This window comes from Plectropomus leopardus, chromosome 21 (genome assembly GCF_008729295.1).
Source record: "Plectropomus leopardus isolate mb chromosome 21, YSFRI_Pleo_2.0, whole genome shotgun sequence".
In the NCBI taxonomy this organism is placed as follows: domain Eukaryota; kingdom Metazoa; phylum Chordata; class Actinopteri; order Perciformes; family Serranidae; genus Plectropomus; species Plectropomus leopardus.
Genome location: NC_056483.1, coordinates 13,312,395 through 13,332,089, shown reverse-complemented (window position 1 = coordinate 13,332,089; position 19,695 = coordinate 13,312,395). Strand labels below are relative to the sequence as shown.

At 41.1% G+C, this 19,695-nt stretch overlaps 1 protein-coding gene across 1 annotated transcript; it reads left to right on the top strand.

Annotated features, from left to right (window-relative positions):
- The first annotated feature begins 1,318 nt into the window (after nt 1-1,318).
- crispld1a (cysteine-rich secretory protein LCCL domain containing 1a) lies at nt 1,319-18,709 on the top strand. Its single transcript, XM_042510561.1, has 15 exons — nt 1,319-1,543; nt 2,105-2,474; nt 9,699-9,817; nt 11,322-11,454; nt 11,572-11,687; nt 12,274-12,374; nt 12,465-12,656; nt 13,306-13,366; nt 13,464-13,530; nt 13,707-13,837; nt 13,952-13,995; nt 14,103-14,175; nt 14,271-14,346; nt 14,465-14,598; nt 17,624-18,709. Exons 2-15 carry the CDS (start codon nt 2,214-2,216, stop codon nt 17,673-17,675), a joined length of 1,560 nt encoding a protein of 519 aa, XP_042366495.1. The 5' UTR covers nt 1,319-1,543; nt 2,105-2,213; the 3' UTR covers nt 17,676-18,709.
- The last annotated feature ends 986 nt before the right edge of the window (nt 18,710-19,695 follow it).

Sequence of the window (19,695 nt, the reverse complement as noted above, 5' to 3'; positions counted from 1 at the left end):
TAGCAGGTAAGAGGGCATCAGTCAGTCAACAACCTTTAAGTGCATGTTACTGCTTTGAAGATGAGCCATTGCCGAAGAAACTAACAGAAACTAAATATAAGATACAAATCTCATCTCAGTTTTCTATCTCTTCTCAGATTATAGAGACATATTGAAGATTTAGTACCATAATCAATACCCATGGATGGACTACTAAAGTGTCATCCAAGTGTTGGGGTGCTTCTGGTCTTTGCCTGCAAAATGTCATTTAAATTCACACGTACTGTCCAGAGGTAGACTCAAAGTGACCACAACAAAATGCGAACAAACTGCAAAGAACCACAAAATAACTACAAAAACAAGCAAAACAATCACAAAGAGACATAGAACCTCTACAAGGAGAAACCAAATTGTATCTAAGAAACCCAAATGACTACAAAAAGATGCTTAACAACCACAGCAAGTCACAAAATGACAACAAAGTGAAAAAACAACCTGTAGACAATGAAAATATTACCTAAAAAAATATACAAAATTAGCTCTACAAAAATGACCCAAATAACCACAGAGACACACATTACCTACAAAGAGACACTGAACAACCACGGGGAGTCACAAAATGACTGCATAAACCCCCCCATCAAATTTCCAACTAGCTCAAAGAAACCAATGCAGCCATGAAGAGGCACAAATTGACTACAAAGACACACTAAGCAGTGAGTCACTACATCACTACAAAGTGACCAAACGGCCAAAAAACAGATACAAAATTAGCTCAAAGACACTCAAACAACTGCAAAAATGGCACAAAGTTACAAAAATTGACCCCCAAAAGACACTAAACAGCCACTTAAAGTCACAAATTGAGTACAAGGTGACAAAAAGGAAAAAAAAAACTACCTCACAGATTCGTGAAATAGCTCAAATGACTATAAAGAGACACAAAACAACCAGTAGGAGACTCAAAACCACAAAAATATGTATAACAACTACAATAATGTATAATGCCAATGGGTGCAGTAAAGTCATCATAAAATCACTTTTGAGAAAGAAGTGTCTGCAGGGACATGACAGAGTCTGTTTTTATATTGGAAAAGAGACTTTCTGTGCGTTTCAGAGGTTAACGTGTACAACAATGGAGAAAAAAAATTCTGCCTTTAGTATATACACGCACGACCGCGGACGCGCACAGAGGTCTTGGCATGATCGAGTGGGCCGTTTCCAACTTTTTGGAGAGGCGTGGTCAGGGGCGGCACTCTCGAAGCGCAGCCAAGTTGAGGATAAAATGTGGATAAGTGATGCTTTAGCGGCTTTCGTGCAAGAATCCCGAAAGAAGAAAGACCCACTCTCTCTTTTCTCAAAACGGAGTGAAGCGACCACACCACATCTTTGATTTATGTCATATGGCAGCCAGCGACAGTCATCACCGCGCCACCTGAGCTCTGCAACTTACTTTGAAGGCGAACTTTTTTTTCTCTTCTTCCTCTTCTTGCTGCTGAAGTTTTCTCCCAGCCAGATCTCTGTCAAGAGCTCAAGAAGCGGGCTGCATTCCAATTCATTAAAGGTAAATTATTTCCAAAGTCTACATTAAATCACAACACTCCATTTCTATTTCAATATGCATTACTCTTCACGTTTTCCATTAGGTATTGGCATGTTATATCAGCTTCTATCAGCACTGCAGCATGCATACCAAAAAGTTCAGCTGAAAATATATGTATAGATACAATATTGTGAATGCATTAACTACTTTATGCATCATTCTACACCCTTCTATTACAGCTGTACTGCTTAATATGATTTGAGATTTATTTTGAACAGCTCCCAAGCTTGTCTTAACTTGTTTTTTATTTAGGAAAAAAGTTGTAAAATCAAGGAAGCTCAACACCAGTAGTGATTTCTTTAATCCACACTCTCACTAGTCATTCCCAGTCTGCCAGCTTTCCCCCAGTGAACTCCATGAGGTTACCTGTGGCACTGCACCAAACCAAGTGTCTGCAAGCCAATGCGCTGTCCTCACCAAGTTCAATATTGACCCAAGTTATTCAGCAAATTTGATACAGAACACCAGTTTCAATCCGTCCAATAATCCTGTTTTGCTCTCTCCTCTCGGCTCTTTTGCCAGCTCACACTGTAGACGGAGAAGAGTGTCTTTCTGTGCTTGGCTCGCTCCCCATTTCACCCCATCCACCTCGCCTGAGTTTTAGAGGATCATCACCATCACTATCTCCAGGATGAGGCGTGTATCTCTGTGCTGGCTGAGGGGTGTGTCCCTGCTTCTGCTGCTCCAGACGGCCACCTCCATGGTGATGCTTCCAAACTCCACAGGCTGGGGGCAGATTCTGGACAAGTATCTGGATGAGGAGGGGGACTGGTGGGAGGCCAAACAGAGGGGGAAGAGAGCCATAACCGACAGTGATGCTCAGCTCATCTTGGACCTTCACAACAAGCTCAGAGGCCAGGTTTACCCTCCAGCTTCCAACATGGAGCACATGGTAGGTGGAAGGATGGAGGATTTTTGTCTGTTAAGATTCTCATGCACTTATACCTCAAGCAGTTATGTATTAAAATGTTTTGACCCTGTTCTGAACTCCCTAAGAGTCTTGCACACTTGTCGACCATATAGCTTAGTGACCTGACCCAGTCACCAGACCGCCTGGCACTTGTCCCTCTTGGCTCTCACACAAGCAGCATGCCAGCATCTAAGCACCTTCACACATGAGCCCCCTCCCGCCCCCCCAACACACACGCAAGTCTGCACCCATGTGACTTTGGTTGTTTTGCCAGAAGAAAAGAATTCCACCAACTTGCCAATGATCACATTACTACTGCGTTTTTTTTTAAAACTCATGCTCAGAGATTTGTTTGACTTTATCCATTGGCCATCACGTGTGTGTACAGTGCCAGATCACTTTTCACAGCGCAATTAGAATCAGAGCACGGCACCGCGGCTTGTTTTACCAGCTGTCTACCCCCCACTAAACATGTGCACACACACATGCACACCACACCTTGTGAAAGCCTTTTCCAAATACACTACATGTGTAGGCGCTGCTTCATCGCCACAGTGCGTTGCCACCAACAGCACTTAGAAGGTTAAAAATCAATACAGTGTGCAGAAAGTAATGAGGTTTTATCGTCCTTTCATCGCCACTTAAAGAGCTACAGAACAAAAGGCAGTATTATTCGGTGGTAAAGGCAAATAAACAGTTCCTGCTGGGGGCAATTGCTGGACTGTGTAATTGTATAATTGAGAGGTTGGACTTGAGGACCCCTTGTGTGTATGTGTGTGTACGTGTGTGAAAGCAGCACTCTGCCTGGCAGGCTTCTGGTTGAGGCACACTCTAGTGGAGAAATGCTGAGCCAGCAGCACACAGCTCCTTTCTACTGTCTCCTGTTACAGTTGGCTGGACTTTTTTTTTAAGCTCCAGGGGCACCCAGGGGTGAAATATGGAGAGGCATGCAACAAGAGGACATGAGGTGAGAGAAAGAGAGTGAACGCTAGGAAAGAATACGGTAGGTAAATAAAAACAGAGGTGTAAAAATGATTAAGGAGAGAAACGAGAGGCAGGTACAGAATAAGAAAGGTGTGAAAATAATTGAAAAGAGAATGAGAAGGAGTAAAAGAAAGATGGAGACATTTGGAAGGGCAAGAGACAATGACTTGTAAGGATCATTCTGAAATCTTGTTTGCAGTCTTGCAGATGTCGATATCTTTCAGGCGAGGAAGTGTTCAGGTCACATGTAAAGTGGATTTTCAGTGATTTTCTGTGCTGTATTTTGAAAGGGGCTCCATATTTCTCAGATTTTCCCTCTGTCTGTGTTGAACTGCTGTCACCTTTCAGAAACCTCACAGCTTCACTGTACTGGAAGACTTCATAGACATGCTCTTCTGCTCTCCCTACACACTCATGCATGCAGATGCACACACACACACACACACCACACATACACATATCTGAGCAAGCGCATATACATGGCCATTTGCCCATCAGCGCTGTTATTGTCTGCCATTGTATTAAACCATAACCCGGGTGACCCTCTGTGGCAATCATCACAGAGACTCAGAGATAACATCAATTCAAATCCCTCCCCTCTTTCCTCCTCTCTTCATCTGTTTCCTTTTCCTGCCCCCTCGCTCTCTCTCTCTCTCTCTGCCTCCCTCTGCCTTATCCCTGTGGCTCCGTTCCCATTCTGTCATTATCCAACACAGAGGCCCAAAGAATTCCCCGGATAAGCATTCACACTCCGTAGCGATCCACAAAGCTTCAATGCGCCTTCAGAAGGAGGGGGGGGCGCAGCGGTTCTGCCTCTCACTCAAATGTTGACCCACAGGTATAAACAGACGAGTGTCAGTGTTTGAAGCTCGGCAAGACAAACAGATGGCATCTTGGGAGAAAGCGCCCCACCTGCCTTGATGTTTAACTTGGCTTTGCCGGGCTGCGCTCAGGTCTGAGGTGGCGGCGATGTTAGTGGTTTAAGATAAAGCTGTATTGACAGTTTTCTGTTGCAGGCTGAGTCAGAGTTGTTGCTGCAAGCGTTGGCCATTTTAATTTATTGTTGGATAATGTGGCTGTCCAATCAGACAATAATTAGGGTCTAGATGCATAAATTAGCCTTGAATTAACTTTACCCAAGATGTTTAATTATGGTAATGTGTACAAGCATGTGAACCAGACAGCTTCAGTGTCAGGAAAAAGTGGTTTAGATTAATAAAATTGCCAAGTACATTCATTTTAAAGAAATTATCAGACACCAGTGGCAACTTTATGCAGTTTGTTTTACTGCAGATTTCCTCAGAGCTCACAGGACAATCTCTTTTGTGTGTCTTGGGTTTGACTCAGCTGGCTACGCCCAGGAAAAAAGGGGCCCGGGGCGGCATCCAAAACAAGTGCTCAAAACATACCCCTAAAATATTATCATGATATTTAAGGGCATTTTTGCGATAACAATATTCTTGATGATATGACGAAATACTGAAAAATATTTTGTTAATTTCTATAATATACAGTTTCAACAAAAAAGTAGTTTTAAAATATAAATAGTACAGCAAAAAAACGAACAAACTTCCACAGTGGAGCCATGCGTATTGGTGCTGTGGGTAACCGTCCGATGTCATTACATCAACAAGTTGAAATATTGCCAATATCACAATGTGACTTTTTCATATCATAACAGAAATTATAGCAGTATTATTGTGAACAATATGGGAAAAAATGCAGGTCCTCAGTGGCAGAGGAGGTGGAGTAGCCTCTGGAGCTCCAGTCCCGAATGTTTTCTCAAAAGCCCTGAATCTTTAAGGTTTTTAAGATGCCTTTAACTTTGTGCCATTCAGATGATATGTGCCATTGTTGTTTTTCCTACTATGCTACTCTCAAAAGGAATCTAATATAATTTGTTTGTTGGCCTAATATTGAATTTAGAGTACTGGAGACATTTACTTGGCATTGTTTGGGATCCTTGATTTGCAATTATAGCAGCTCAGATTAATGTGGCATGGATTTGTCAGCTAACATTCATTTTGTGAACTCTGCAGTATAACAAAAATAGGTTTCAAGATGAGTAATGCTGTTTATGCTGAATTCCTACCCTACCTATGTTATGCAATTTAAAATAGTATTTGCCTATTTTTATGTGGCAGGGGTGAAAATTAGTAATCCTAAATAGCTGTTGTGTTGAGATTTAAAGTGATGAAGACAGCTGGAAAACAATAAAATGCAAAAATGGGATGAAGGCTTTACAGGATGTTTTTTTCTTTGTCAACATCATGTTTTTCTCAAATGATACACATATTTTTAGGATTCTGTGATCTCAAATGATTTATAAAATAGCTGTAAATAGTAAAAAATCTCTATGGGGGAGCATGTCCCCTGACTGTCATAGGTGTGGACTGAGCCCTAAATGTTTACACCTCCACCCCAGGGTTCTCCAAACTAACATACTGTAGCTCCAGAGCTCCAGACTGCATCCAAGGTCACACTCCAGTGAAGCCAAAAGGACAATGCCATCCCAAAATAGCAGAGATGCCACCCTAAAGTCCCAAAGCTGGACACTCTCTGGGCCTCACCTGCACCAACCTTAACCTGTCCAGGAACAGTAGACAAGATGTAATTGTATAGGAGTGCAGTGCTCGTACCGAACCTGCTTGATGTAAAGGAATGTAAACAGAGCTTTGCTCTAAATGCAAACGAATGGCCTGCAACAACATCACCTTTAACCAACACTGGAGCACAAGTGAAGAAAAGTAGATACATGAAAAAATAAACTTGGCAGAGAATAGAAGAAGAAGCAATAAGATGTGACCACGAAGATTGCGAGGCAAAGGGTTTAAAGTGATCAGTATTTAAATAGCCTGCCTGGCACATTGTGGTAAATCTTTTCAGAGATGCAAAACACATGTAGATCAAATCAGCAAATTCCAGCAAAATATGAGCAATAATGAAGACGCAGTCTACCAAAATCCGACCCAATCGAATGTCTCTCTCACTTATGATGCCCAGTACGTGAGACAGCTTCCTGTTCAAGTCAAACTGGCTGTGCTGCTCTGGTCGGACTTTGCTCCTGTTATAAGTTGTTAATGGGAGACAATGGTTAGGCCCAGGACCTCTGATGTAAGTAGAATGCACTGCATTAAATATTGTAATATACATACAATCATAAGCTACATTTATAAATATTCATATGTCTATTACCATTGTTATATATTATGTGATTGTTATTATTGTCACCAAGCATCTCTCCCTCTCTTATGTGTCATTTTTTTCATATACTAATATTATTTTATTGGTCTTCTTGAGTGTTAGTAAATCAATTTAGTCTGTCTAACTTGATCCTGACAAATTGGATTTCGCCGAAGGTGTACTTAGGAGATCTGCAAGTTCTGTTTTGTTAAAATGTTTAAGAAAATACAAATATGATAGTTTGAACCAGCAGAATACGGATATAAAGCACAGTATACTTGGTTTACTGAAGGTGCTAACACTTGGAAAGATTGCTTTAATGAAATTTGTCATTTTCGTTGCAACAACTTCACAATATTAAGTAACTTATATAAAGTTATAAAGTAAACATAAATCAAGATTTATAGTTGTATTTCGTACATTTTTTCAAGACAATAGATTTCCTTGATTTTTTTTAAAGTAAGATCAACTTGGCAGATTTTACAGTGTAGTGGTTTGGGAAGGCAGTTTTACTATTGATCAATTAACCATTGGCCTCCCCATCTTCTTAGTGACATCATCGTATTGATTCTTCCTCCTCTATTCTCTGTCAAGTTTATTTTTTCTATCTACTTTTCCTTAACTTAACTTTTTCAAATTCCCATGTCATTCCCCTCGTTTTTTTATTTCTCTGCATGCACCATTGATTACAAACAGGAAACCCAAACTTACAAAGGAAGTCCACCTCTTTACCCTTTGGAATGCAACCAGATGACCAAGAAGAGAACCCCCCACCCTCCAAAAAACCTGGCCGCAAATGAAGTGTTAAGCGAAATACACAATGCTACAGCACTGTGCTGAAAGACTTAAGCCGTGGAGGTGTTTTTCTTTACGGGCCCCAGCAGAAGTGTGGTCAGGGTGGGTGGTGTGGGGCGGAGGGGGGTTCTTGGTTATGAGGCCTCCCCTGCTGGGCTAACTGTGCAAACAACAGCAGTTTGACAAGCTGGCTGCGCCCTGCACCAGATACAACAGCTGAAAAATATGTGTTTCGGTCAACACTGCTTTCTCTGCACGTTTGAGGACGATGGAATGAATTCCTCAGCTGGAAAGGTGATGCTTGTATTTATCATTGTTTAAGACAAGAGCATCACAAATCAGAAACTGCAATCAGCCCCCCCCCCCCAAAGACAATGGAGAGAGTTTTGGTCATGGTTGTAACTTCTAGCTTGTCACTGGTTTTGGCTAAAAACCTACTGTACTTGTGGCCACAGCTAAACATTTTCAGACCCATAACCATCCATTAATGGTCTAAAACATCGTCTTGACCCTGCTCAAGCACAGAACGTCCTGTATGCTGCGGTTTGCAGATCGTTCGGTTGTTACCACAGCTCAATGCAATGTGTTTCACTCTGCTTATCAGTGTAAACATTGATTATTTTTGTGCAAGGAGGTCACTCGTCGAGAAAATCGAAGGGGAAAATGACTCAGATAGAAAGCGAATGGCTCCCATCTGCATTCTTCCACTGCTGATGATGACTGGGCTTAAATCTCTTCAATGTTTTTGTTTTGGCATCATAAGCCATTATAGTTGCAAAAAGGGATACAAGATATGACAATACAGACATTTATTTGCAGTTCACTGCCAACAGAGGTCATTTGTGAGCTGAGATAGAATTTCAGGTAAACAATTTCTCAGTCCTGTTTAGCCCTGGCTCTGTCAGTCATCATTTGGCCTGAGTGTGCAAGACAGACCACAGGTGGTACAAATGGGGTTGTTGTAACACTGATAGGCCCCCACTTTGCACATGTTGAGATGAATGAAAAATATACTCCACACCTCCGACAGTTTATTTGTTCTATATGTCAGTTATGTAACATTTCTACAAGGAATCAAGGTTGAAATCTGATACAGAAGAGTCCGCCAATGTTACCTTGTTTATTTAAACAAATAGGTCATCTCAGCAGCTTGCTGGATTACCAGAAAGAGTTGAAAAAAGTGCTCAGTTAAGAGTTAATTTGCAGCACTGCCAGACATCCTGTTGTTAGGTAGGTGTGTGTTTCGGGAATAATGCAGAGAACAGCAGTTGTTTCTGGTGGGACTGGAAGTGGGTGACGGACGATGGAGGAGGCGGTGGTGGAAGCGGGGGAGTTATTTTAGTGTCTGTTATTAGATGAGATTTCAGTGAGGGTAAGCTATGACTTCCAGGGCCCAATGTGTGAAATGGGAAAACTTCTGACACCTCCGCTTGTAGACTAATGCTAACGCACACACTTGCGCGCGCGCGCACACACACACACACACACGCAAACTAATTCACTTTCTCGTAGAAACCTGTTAGATATCCTCACACTGAAGGTGAAAGTGAAGGTGTGCAATTAAAGGAACACACAGTGTCCTTCAGAGGAATTACAGCTGGTGTTATTCTAACTTTTTTTATGGTAAAATGTAGGTCAGCAGAGAGGAAGGACACTCTCTGCATTCCCAGAAAACCCCAGAATGGGAATATGATCCCACAGTATCCAACCAGAGCCAAACTTAACTGAGAGGGCAATCCAGAGAGAAACAAAAGCTTGCACCCAGACATCTCACCAGAGACATATGGAAGGTATTACTTAAGGAAAAACAGCTTTTGCATTTTTTGAATAACACCCGATCCTACAGGGAAAACCCATCTGGGGAAAGTCAGCTGTGCAGCAATAAGAGAGTCAAAAAGCTCTTTATACAGCAGCAGCAACACATCAACATGCTGCTGCACTTAGTTTAGAGATTAGCACAGTTACTTAGCCGTAGCAGCTCCTAGTCCCCATTACTTATCATGACATATGATAAGTAATCCTTGTTCAGTGTGTGTTTTAATACATCCTCACATCATTAACAGCTGAACAAACCATGAATATTTCCAGTTTTACATTCTTTGACCTGACATTACTGTATCTTATCACCCATTAGTAGCAATATAAGCGGCTTTGCATTGTACTGGGTCAGTTTATTTCCACTTCTTTTCAAATATAATTTAGAAAACAACTTCTTACCGTTTTTCCATCTCGTCTCCTGCGCAGGTATGGGACACAGAGTTGGAGCGTACAGCGGAGGAGTGGGCAGAGACCTGTCTGTGGGAGCATGGTCCTGCCGGTTTACTGCCACAGATTGGACAGAACCTGGGAGCACACTGGGGAAGGTAAACAATAATTTAGTACAGACTTTCTGTAGAGTTTGATTTTTTTTCAAAGGTTGTGAGTAAAAATAGCTTTGCTGAAACCAGCTACAGTGACCATCTCAAGCTAGTATTACCAACTAAACCATCAAAAATGATGTGAAAACATACCTTAAGCTGGTCAAGCAGCTTAACCATCTTAAACTGGTCAAGCTTTTTTTCAGCAGCATTTGCCAAGTTCCAAGTTCTACCGTTTATGAATTCAAATGAATAAACAAACTGGATCAGGGAATGTGAAAAGGCGGGATTTCACGCAGAGATAAACACAGAAAGGTTAACTTAAATGAAAAATGTGTGTGTAGATCAGCACTATCAACACGTCAAGCAACGTGTAGATGTGGCATGTGTGCTGTGTAGGTACGGAGGGTGCAAAACCAAAAGACAATGATACAGGTGGATACCAGCTGTAAGGAAAGGAGAGACTGATTATGCACATGGACCAGCTTTTATAGCCTGGAATGCCCAGGTGAATTAGATCAAGCTGACAACCGGCCCATGTCAGCCAGCTGACTGCTGAGGTTGGCCAGGACAGCCTCCAAGACCAATTCAACACTGAAAATGCATTAAATCCACTTGTTACACTCCCCATAAAACTTGTCATTTCAATGTTTTTCAAATTATGTGCGATTAAAAAGAATGTGTTGCTATCTTTAGATTTGCACAACTGCTAGCAAGCATGATTGTTAGGTGCACTGTTTATATGACACCCTAAAATGCATTACATCCACATTGTACATAGCATTTCAGTAAGTCCCAGCACTAACATCTTTATGCAGAGGACATATTAATATAAATTTGCTGTGACTTGTGTTCATTTGTTTGTTCATTTGTTCACTCAGTCCCCCACAGAGCGTCTGAAAACAGCACCGCTTCACATAAGAGTCTCTTGTTCCACATCTAATCATATCACTTCACAGTCAAGATGTCCGCTTGATTCTAATCAGATTAACTGGCAACACCTGGTGCCGAATCAGTGTCAGCCCTCGGTCACTGCAATTAATTTAGAGAGCACAAATGTTTGATTGCCAGTGAGCAGCTTAATGGCAGCAGATGTGTTTACATTGCTGTGGTTACCAATGGGTGCTAACTGCAGATGGTAAATGCATATGTTGTATAGCTGAGTGTAGTATAAATTACTTTGCCAGCAGTCACATTGCCAGGCTATACTTTTAAATTGTGACATGCTTGCTGCTTGTATCTGAACACATTTTAAAGAACCTTTTTTGAAACTTAGTTGTTTTATAAATGTAAATAGTTGAATAATGTTCACATGTATCTTTTTTAAATTAAACCTAATAAACTGAATGGGTATACCTTGTATAGGAGCCTTAGAAAGAGGACTTGCAGTGAGGAGAAAACCGCTTTGACACACAATACCAACTCCTACACCAAAAGAGACAAGACAATAGAATTGTTTGGGGTTTTTTTGGAACATTGTCATCAGAGGTACGCTTACTCATCTCTCCAGGTATCGTCCACCCACATTCCATGTGCAGGCCTGGTATGATGAAGTGAAAGACTACACCTTCCCTTACCCTCAGGAGTGTAACCCCTATTGCCCCTTCAGATGCTCCGGCCCAGTTTGTACTCATTATACACAGGTAGATAGGTCTGGATCATACCATTTATTCACCCATCATCCTCTTTAGACTTAATCCATCAGTTATTGTAACAACTAATAATCGCTTTTTCATGATTTGTCTTGTCATTTTTTGCAGCTGGTGTGGGCCACCAGCAGTCGGATCGGCTGCGCCATCAACATGTGTTACAATATGAATGTGTGGGGACAGATTTGGGCCAAAGCCGTCTATCTTGTGTGCAACTATTCACCAAAGTAAGCATATTTGTTATGGTTTTTCTTTCAACAGCTGCATGACTGACACACAGGTTGAAAGAGAATTCATAATCATTTGCTGCTGAATTTAAAATCAAGAAAAGAAAAATGGGTTATCAGTTATACTTAAAGGAGCAGTGTGTAAGATTAAGTGGGCTCTAGCTGTGAGAACTGCAGATTGCAGTCAGCTGAAACATCTCCTCACGTGGCAAGTATCCAGTAACCAGAGCTGCTGGTTACAATTCCTTCAGAGTTCAGTTTTTAGCAGTTTTTTACCAGGAGCTGAATTATCCACAGAGGTCTCTTCAAAAGTTCTCTCCAAAACAAATAGACTCATGTTTCATGTTTCTTTTCATTTTTCTCTTACCACTACAGCTGTGTACACTGATGACATTTGTTCATATGTGTATCGTAGCCTGCGTATCAGCAGGCGTCATCATACAGTCTGCATATGTCTTACCCAAGTCTATTACATCAATGTAGCACAGTGTAGCTGCACTAAACTTATAAGACTGCTGAAATCTTACAGTCTGTAGGAGCCATGTTTTCTTTTTCAAAAGCCTTGTTTGTTATATGACTTGAACAGGGGAAACTGGTGGGGGCATTCGCCTTACAAACATGGGACCCCATGCTCTGCCTGTCCTCCCAGCTATGGAGGAGGCTGCAAAGACAACCTCTGCTACAAAGGTATGTGTGTGGAAAATAGAGAAAGACAGAGCCAGAAAGCCCGAGGGAAAATATGCTTACTATACCCTGTTTTTGTGACTTTACTTGAAGATGACAGCTCCAACCCTCCTCAAGAGGAAACGGAAGAAAACAACTTCATTGAGCCGGAGGCCCCCCGCGCTCCACAGAAGCCCCGGGCCAGGGCCCCCAAGCCCGAGCCCCCCAGCCCCCCCCCCCCAGCCCCCACCAAGCCCCCCACAGAGGACCTGCACAAGAATGAAGTGGTCAACACACAGCAGATGTGTAAGCTGCCATTTAACTGTTTATCCTGGATTGAGTTTCATCTCAAAATGGGTTGGGAGGTGCACAAAGTGGCAAAAAATATAGGACATGATCTGAAAGACAAAAAAAGGTTTTAAAAAATTGGGTCAAAAGCAGAGGATTTTGTGTTGAACAAGCAAAAATATGCCTTGACCGGAAATATTTTGCTTGCAATTTATCTTAAATTGCCTTGATGTTCTGTAGCCTTTATCTGTCATCTCCCTGATTAACCCTGACAGTTTCTGAAGTGTACTTAATATTGCAAGTCACTCTTTGGAGCAGGGAAGGGAGGCCTATTTTAGCATGATCCCTTGAGAGTGTGTTTGCTTTTGGCTGGCTAAGAGGGGGATGAGGGTGAGAGGGGCTCTGTGCGGTTTTTAAATGGCTTCCTCTCTGCAGTGAAATGGGCCTGTGCTTGTAAGATGAGACGCTTCCTCAAGAACTGCTGACCACCCTGAACCTTGTTGCAGGAATCCTTCTCTTTGGTTCTCGAAGCATCACAACAGTAGTCCTCACTGGGTTTCACTCAACTCTGGCCTTTTGAAACCATTCATTTGCATCGGAGCAGCCAATTCATGCAGGTTGTTACATGTGCAAGCTCTGAAAGGCCTTTATGTTTTTTGTTTTTCAGCTCAGCTTGTGACCTGTGACACTAAGCTTCGAGATCAGTGTAAAGGAACACCGTGTAATAGGTACAGTTTCGATGAACTATATCTAAAAAACAGTAACAACAACAAAAAATGGAATATACAGTTCATTTCAGCTTATTTTTGCCATTATACTCTACAGATATGAGTGCCCAGCAGGGTGTCTAGATGCTACAGGGAAAGTAGTTGGGACGGTATACTATGAAATGGTGAGTACACAAGTTAGAGTCATCAGGCTGAGTAATCCAAATGATGTAGTCAATATTATGCTAATTAACAGCTGTTTGTCCTGTCAAAGTGTCCTTGAGACATTGAAGTGCTACAGCTGTGTCAGCAAAAGGCCTTCAATGTAAATGATGTTGTTAATATAATGTCCTATTTGCAGCAATCCAGTGTGTGCAGAGCTGGGCTACATGCTGGTGTCATAGATAATGACGGAGGATGGATGGATGTAACAAGACAAGGCAGAAAGGACTTCTTCATCAAATCCAACAAGAACGGAGTCCAGTCTCTTGGGTGCGGCAATAATAATAGAAACATCACTGTGAATTTAGTGATGATATTTGATTTGTAAAATAACTCACAATAAGAGAAAATAATGACGTCTCATGCTGTGTTTCCTCTTGACAGAAAATATCTGAGTGCCAATTCCTTCACCGTTTCCAGAGTAGCAGGTTTGTCCGACATTAGTGTGACACTTTAATTATAGATAAGTAACATTTTGTGTGAAATTACTTATTAAGAGCTGTGTGTGTTGACTCATTGTAATTCCTTCTTACAGTCAAAGCCATTACATGTGAAGCCACAGTTGCACAGATGTGTTCATACCAAAAGCCTGTAAAACATTGTCCAAGGTATGAACCTGACTTTATGTCTGTCTCCATGCATGAGTTTAGCTCTGCAGCCTCATGAAAGCTCAAACGTCCATGTCTAACTGCTCTATTTTTAGGTTATACTGCCCGAGAAACTGTTTAGAAGAGAATCCTCACATATCCAGAGTAATCGGCACCAGAATATACTCTGATGTAAGTCTCTTTTTTTAAGCTGAATTCACCACCAGGGTCACCAATATTTTCCATGAAATTAAAGACATAAATGAATAGACATTTCTTAAATTACTTATCCTCTTGCATACCTTTGCAGAAGTCCAGTATATGCCGAGCAGCTGTCCACGCTGGAGTCATCAGGAATGATGTGGGCGGTTACATCGATGTGATGCCAGTGGACAAACGAAAACACTATATTGCTTCATACCAAAATGGCATTTTTTCAGAGAGGTATGGGAATGCATAATCTAGTCAAGTTCACCTAAGTGGCTACTAGTATGTGTGAGAAAATTAAGGGAAAATAAACACTTTTATCTGTCAGGGATAATTATACAACAAAAACTTCACATATGCGGCAAAACCTTGCACCACTACTGTAACAACCCTGAAGACAGTGGCACCTTATGTTGGTAGAAATAGTTCCATACATAAGACCATAAAAGTATTTAATTTTAAAAAAAGATCATTAATATGGAATAAAAATAATGTTAAAAAAATAAACAAAGAAGGAAATTATCAAAGTGCATTCGTCTAGATAACTGATCCTAGGACAGTTTTCTGTTTTACAACAGAAGTGAAAGGGTTAATTTGCTGGGGCTCAAAGAAGAGGAATGAGAAATCAATGACTCTCAGGTAGAGAGAAATTTATCCACTCTGCCCTCCCTTGTGAACCTAATCTTTTCAAGATGCAGGCAGTTCGTTACATCTCTCATGCAGTGCACATGGGAGGGTGATTAGCATGCTTTCAGTTTAAAATAATTAATTGCTTGGCAATTAGTGCAGAGAAGATGAGTGCATCTTAATGTAGTTCTAGGAGAGATTTGTTTTTTAGAACTAAGTCCGAAAGGGCAATCTGTGGACAAGGGTCTAAGGCTTAATATAGTGACCCAGATAAAGAAAAGAAACAAACAAGAATGCAAAGCAGTGAAAATTCAAAGCATACGCATTAAGAAGAGGGATCCTGCCTGCATCTAACACAAAGGGGATCAATATAGGGTTACATTTTAGACAGTTTTAGCTCAGTCCAACCAATTTACTTAAGCTGGATAAGGCTGGCGCAAATGCATATGGAGAAGGAATGGATTCTGAGACGTCTTCACATTCTTTTTGTGAAAACATGTGTTTCAAATAAGTCTTCTATCTGTCTCACCACACATGGTGGAGAATGCATACCAGTGAAAATCAGGTCATGCAGAAAGGATGCAAGGTTTTTTGCAAAACCATTATAGTTTGATGTAGCTTTAGGTGGAGTAGTCTGGATTGGAAACTTGTTACCTGAGCCTTGTTAAAATGAAATGATCTGGCTAGGCTTTATAGATGAAAGCCTTACTTGTAATCTAAAATGACCACTACATTGTCTCCAGGAACAGGGCGTTTAATTGTTCTAATACACAAAAAGTTGGTCCACATTGTGGGAAACAACAGACTTTCGGCATCTGACCCCTTTCAAGTTCCAAATCACTGAAACTTTAGCCACTGTTTAGATCATTTGAGAATATTTCCTTAACACGTTCTTCATTACAAAGTTACACCGCCAGCTACTGGCCTGGCATGCACACTTCAGCGTTTTTGCGGATCTGTGTACACGAGTTTTCACAATGTTAGCATATGAACACAGATGTTATTGTTTTTTTTTAATTTTCCTTTCCATGGCCTCACTCAAAGGGCTGGAGACATCACTGTCAGCAGAATCCAACATACCTCCTTCCATGGGGTCAAACGATGGACTGTCACTCAACACTTTGTCCAACTCAACATAAAAGTGACAGAGCACTAGTGCACTGCCACCAAAAGAACCACCGCATCGTGCAGTGATGACATATTTTCCTGTTACATCCCTGTATGGGGATGCATCAAGGCACATTAGTGTTTACACTACAAAAGATATGTGGTCAAATGCATCCAAGACCACCTTGGCAAATTTTGTGAGTAATCAAATCACAACGCGTATAAGTGGTCATTTACGCTTTTATATGGTGCCTTCCAGTTGTGATTGGATCACCAAGGATGCATGCTAATACTAGGTGTAGAAAGGTTCATACTCAAAGGCAACATCAAACAAAGGCTACTTACAGGAGGATCTCCAGTAGGATGTAGTAGGTTTGCAAATAGAGCACTGCATTGTCAGCACAGAGGTATATTTTTGCTTATATCACCCCATTATATCTCCATTACTACCCTGAAATGAAGGGGGAGCAACAGTAGACAACTCTGCTAACACAGACTAGGAAACAAGAGACATCATTGGTTTGCACTGTTCCTATTGGAATGTTAAGAAGCTTAAGACAGGCAATACAACACCAATTCAAATACATGCAGAGTGTAAAAATGTCAATCAAGAAGACTGAGTAGGTATGACTTTTTGAATTAGGAGATGTAATAATGTTTGATGTCTTTCTAATATTGAACAATGCGCTGTTTCAATGAATTCTTCGATCTGTGTGAATTATTTTATAATCATTACAACTCTCAAGTAAATGTTTATTACTTTTCTACACAATGAGCCCTCGGTGACTGAAAGGGAATAACAAGCAACTGTTAACAAAGAGTAAAGCTTGTCATATCCTATGAAAAGACTTTACTGGTGCTAATAAAGCATGTGTTGAATCCATGCTGTACCACCTTACAACAGCATTAAGGTTACAGGTCCGTACCAGCCGCTGTTTAAAGCTCAAGTGACCCACATACTCTATAGTCTGTTCTACTTTTTTAGAGATATTAAATTGCACCAACTTTGGATTGTTTTGTGTTCTGCAGTTTGTTCTGTGGTCTGCAGAATGACTATTGTTAACACGCCCCGTGTAGAGGACAAATGCACTCAGTCTCATTTATTCTGCGGCCTTCCCTCTCTCTTTCTGTCCTCCCCCTCTCTTCCCTTTCCTCTCTCCACCACATTTATCTTTGTCACTTTGCAGAGATGCCTGACGTCTGTTAGTATCTGCCCATCATTTATCTGTCTCCTTTAACTTCACGACATGTCTGTCTCTGTTGGATTAACACATGAAGGTCCCCTGTGTTTATGTAAAAATGGGTGGTTTATCTGTTTTCTCACGCAGCCTCAACCTCTATCTGTTTGTGTCCTATCTGTCATCAAAGTGTCAGACAACACATTGACGTCCGTCCGTAAAAACCTGAAGTCTATCTGTTTGTGTGTGTTTGTCATCGATGTCTCTCGGCAAAAGGCTGGGAAATGTTCTGTATCTGACACATGCCGCACCCAGGCTGACTCTCCCTCTTCTGTCTCTCTCCCCTGCAGCCTTCAAAACCCTCCTGGAGGGAAGGCGTTCCGGGTATTCGCTGTGATTTGAGTGCCCCAGAGGGCGGCTTCAGCAAACAGAGAGCGCACTTGGGCTGTTGAATAGGTGGTAATCAAGCCCTGTTGTCAAACTCAATGACTGAAATGTTTCTGGCTTTGCTACACTCCAGAGGTTAGAGGTCGTCTCCATGACAGTGTAAACCTGGCAACGAAAACTTGACACATACACAATGAGAAACTGTCAGTACTCACTCGCATTGAGTTCTCAATTTGTCATCTTTAGCAGGAAATTGTATTAACTGTAAATATCTCTGAATGTCTGTTGTAAATTTTGTAAATAGCATTACACTTGTTTTGTCTTTGTGCCATTACCTTGCCCTTTTAACAAATAGCTGTGTATGAATACTGATTATACATATCCTCTGATATAACATTATAATGGCACTTATGGATGAATATCATTTTTATTGTATTAAGTCTGGCACATTTTTACTGGTGCTCTGGAGAGGTTTGTCATATTGTACTTTTTTAATGATTGGGGAACAAATTGTAATGCATTTATTTTTGTATGATTATGCTTATGTCGATATGATTTATAAAGTATGCTGCTATATGTTTTTTCTTTTGTATTATTATTGTAATTGACAGTGTGATGGCTTTTGTGTCTTTGGTTATTTTTCCAGATAATGTGGTTTAGTTAAAACTCCCTGCAGGTCGGGAAGTGCCCTCATCCCTCAGAGTTGTCATTCTCTAAACAAAACCATATGTGCCAGACTTCATCATGCGTTGCATTTTAACTGGATGTTGCTACCCCAAATATGCTTTCAGGTCATATCCATTCATTTCCCTTCGACATTGATGAAGAGAAGAAGTACTATGCAACACATTTATTTCATAAAGTATGTAGAGAAATGGCGATTGTTAATCAACAGATATATTTGCTCATATTTTTAACAGCTCTCAGCTTTAAGATGCAGTCAATATAAAGGGCAATTCATTGTATTTTTGTCACTGTTTCTCTGTGCATTACATATATTTTCCTACCTCAGGTTGTTAGGAAAAGTCAATTTTGCAATAAAATATTACAACCACCACAGTTTTCTCTCAGACATCTGCTTGTTCAACTCCAAAACAAAACATGTACGGTGCTTAATACACTAAATATTTGATATCACTTTTCACACAACAATGCTTTTGTGCCTCAAAAATTGCAATTCCATAAAATGTCAAATTTAGCTCAGAAAATTGTTGGATTTCCGGCTGTAAATCTGTGGCGGTTGTGGTGATAGGGTGGTGCTCCATATGCATTCCTATTCTTGAATATTTCTTGTAAGTAACACGATCATAACTTTGACGCATGTTTACTTGTGCTGATTTATCCCAACCTCAAACACCACACTGCCTCAGACTCATGTCACCTCAAGTTTAGTCAAACATAAATCTGGGATGAGTATTTTGAAGAGGCAGACTTTGACGCAAAATGTTCTCCTTACAGTCTAAAAATGAGCAAGCTACACAGATATAACATCTTAAAATGATCAAATATTGGCACACTCAAACTGGGAAGGCTGTCAACGGTCCTGGAGTGGTTCATCTGATATGGGTCATAATACCCTCATATTAGAGCTGACAATCTGCTCTAAAACCTCATTGGCAATGATTCATTTCACATTTGCTCTAACCCAATGGATAAGCATGCAGAGCCAAAGATCAAAGTACCTTGGGGAGTTGTTGAAGTGGTAGGTTTTTGTGGGCTGGATGAACACTGAACCCAATCCCCCAGACTTCCAGATCCATTGCTCAGTCTAAAGGAAGAAGCCTGTGCGGACGATGTCAGTCTCACAGGATGTGGCAACCCCCCCTCCACAATATCCATGCCGGTTATTCATTCAAACCATAGAGAGCGGAAGCGTTTGATTTTAAATGTCCCAGCTTTCCTCTCAGGGTCCGTCACCAGGGAGCAGAGTCGTCACTCCTCATTTGCCTCTGAGCAGCAATGGAGCAAAATGACCAATCCGTAATGGGTTCCACCATATCCATGTCCGACAGTGTTATGATGTCTGGTGGGCTGC

Bases quoted from the DNA above. Each gene is read 5' to 3' on its own strand.
- crispld1a (XM_042510561.1), top strand. From the start codon at position 2,214: ATGAGGCGTGTATCTCTGTGCTGGCTGAGGGGTGTGTCCCTGCTTCTG. The intron at 14,176-14,270 runs GTATGAACCTGA...CTCTATTTTTAG, and splicing joins CCTGTAAAACATTGTCCAAG to GTTATACTGCCCGAGAAACT. The intron at 14,347-14,464 runs GTAAGTCTCTTT...ATACCTTTGCAG, and splicing joins GCACCAGAATATACTCTGAT to AAGTCCAGTATATGCCGAGC.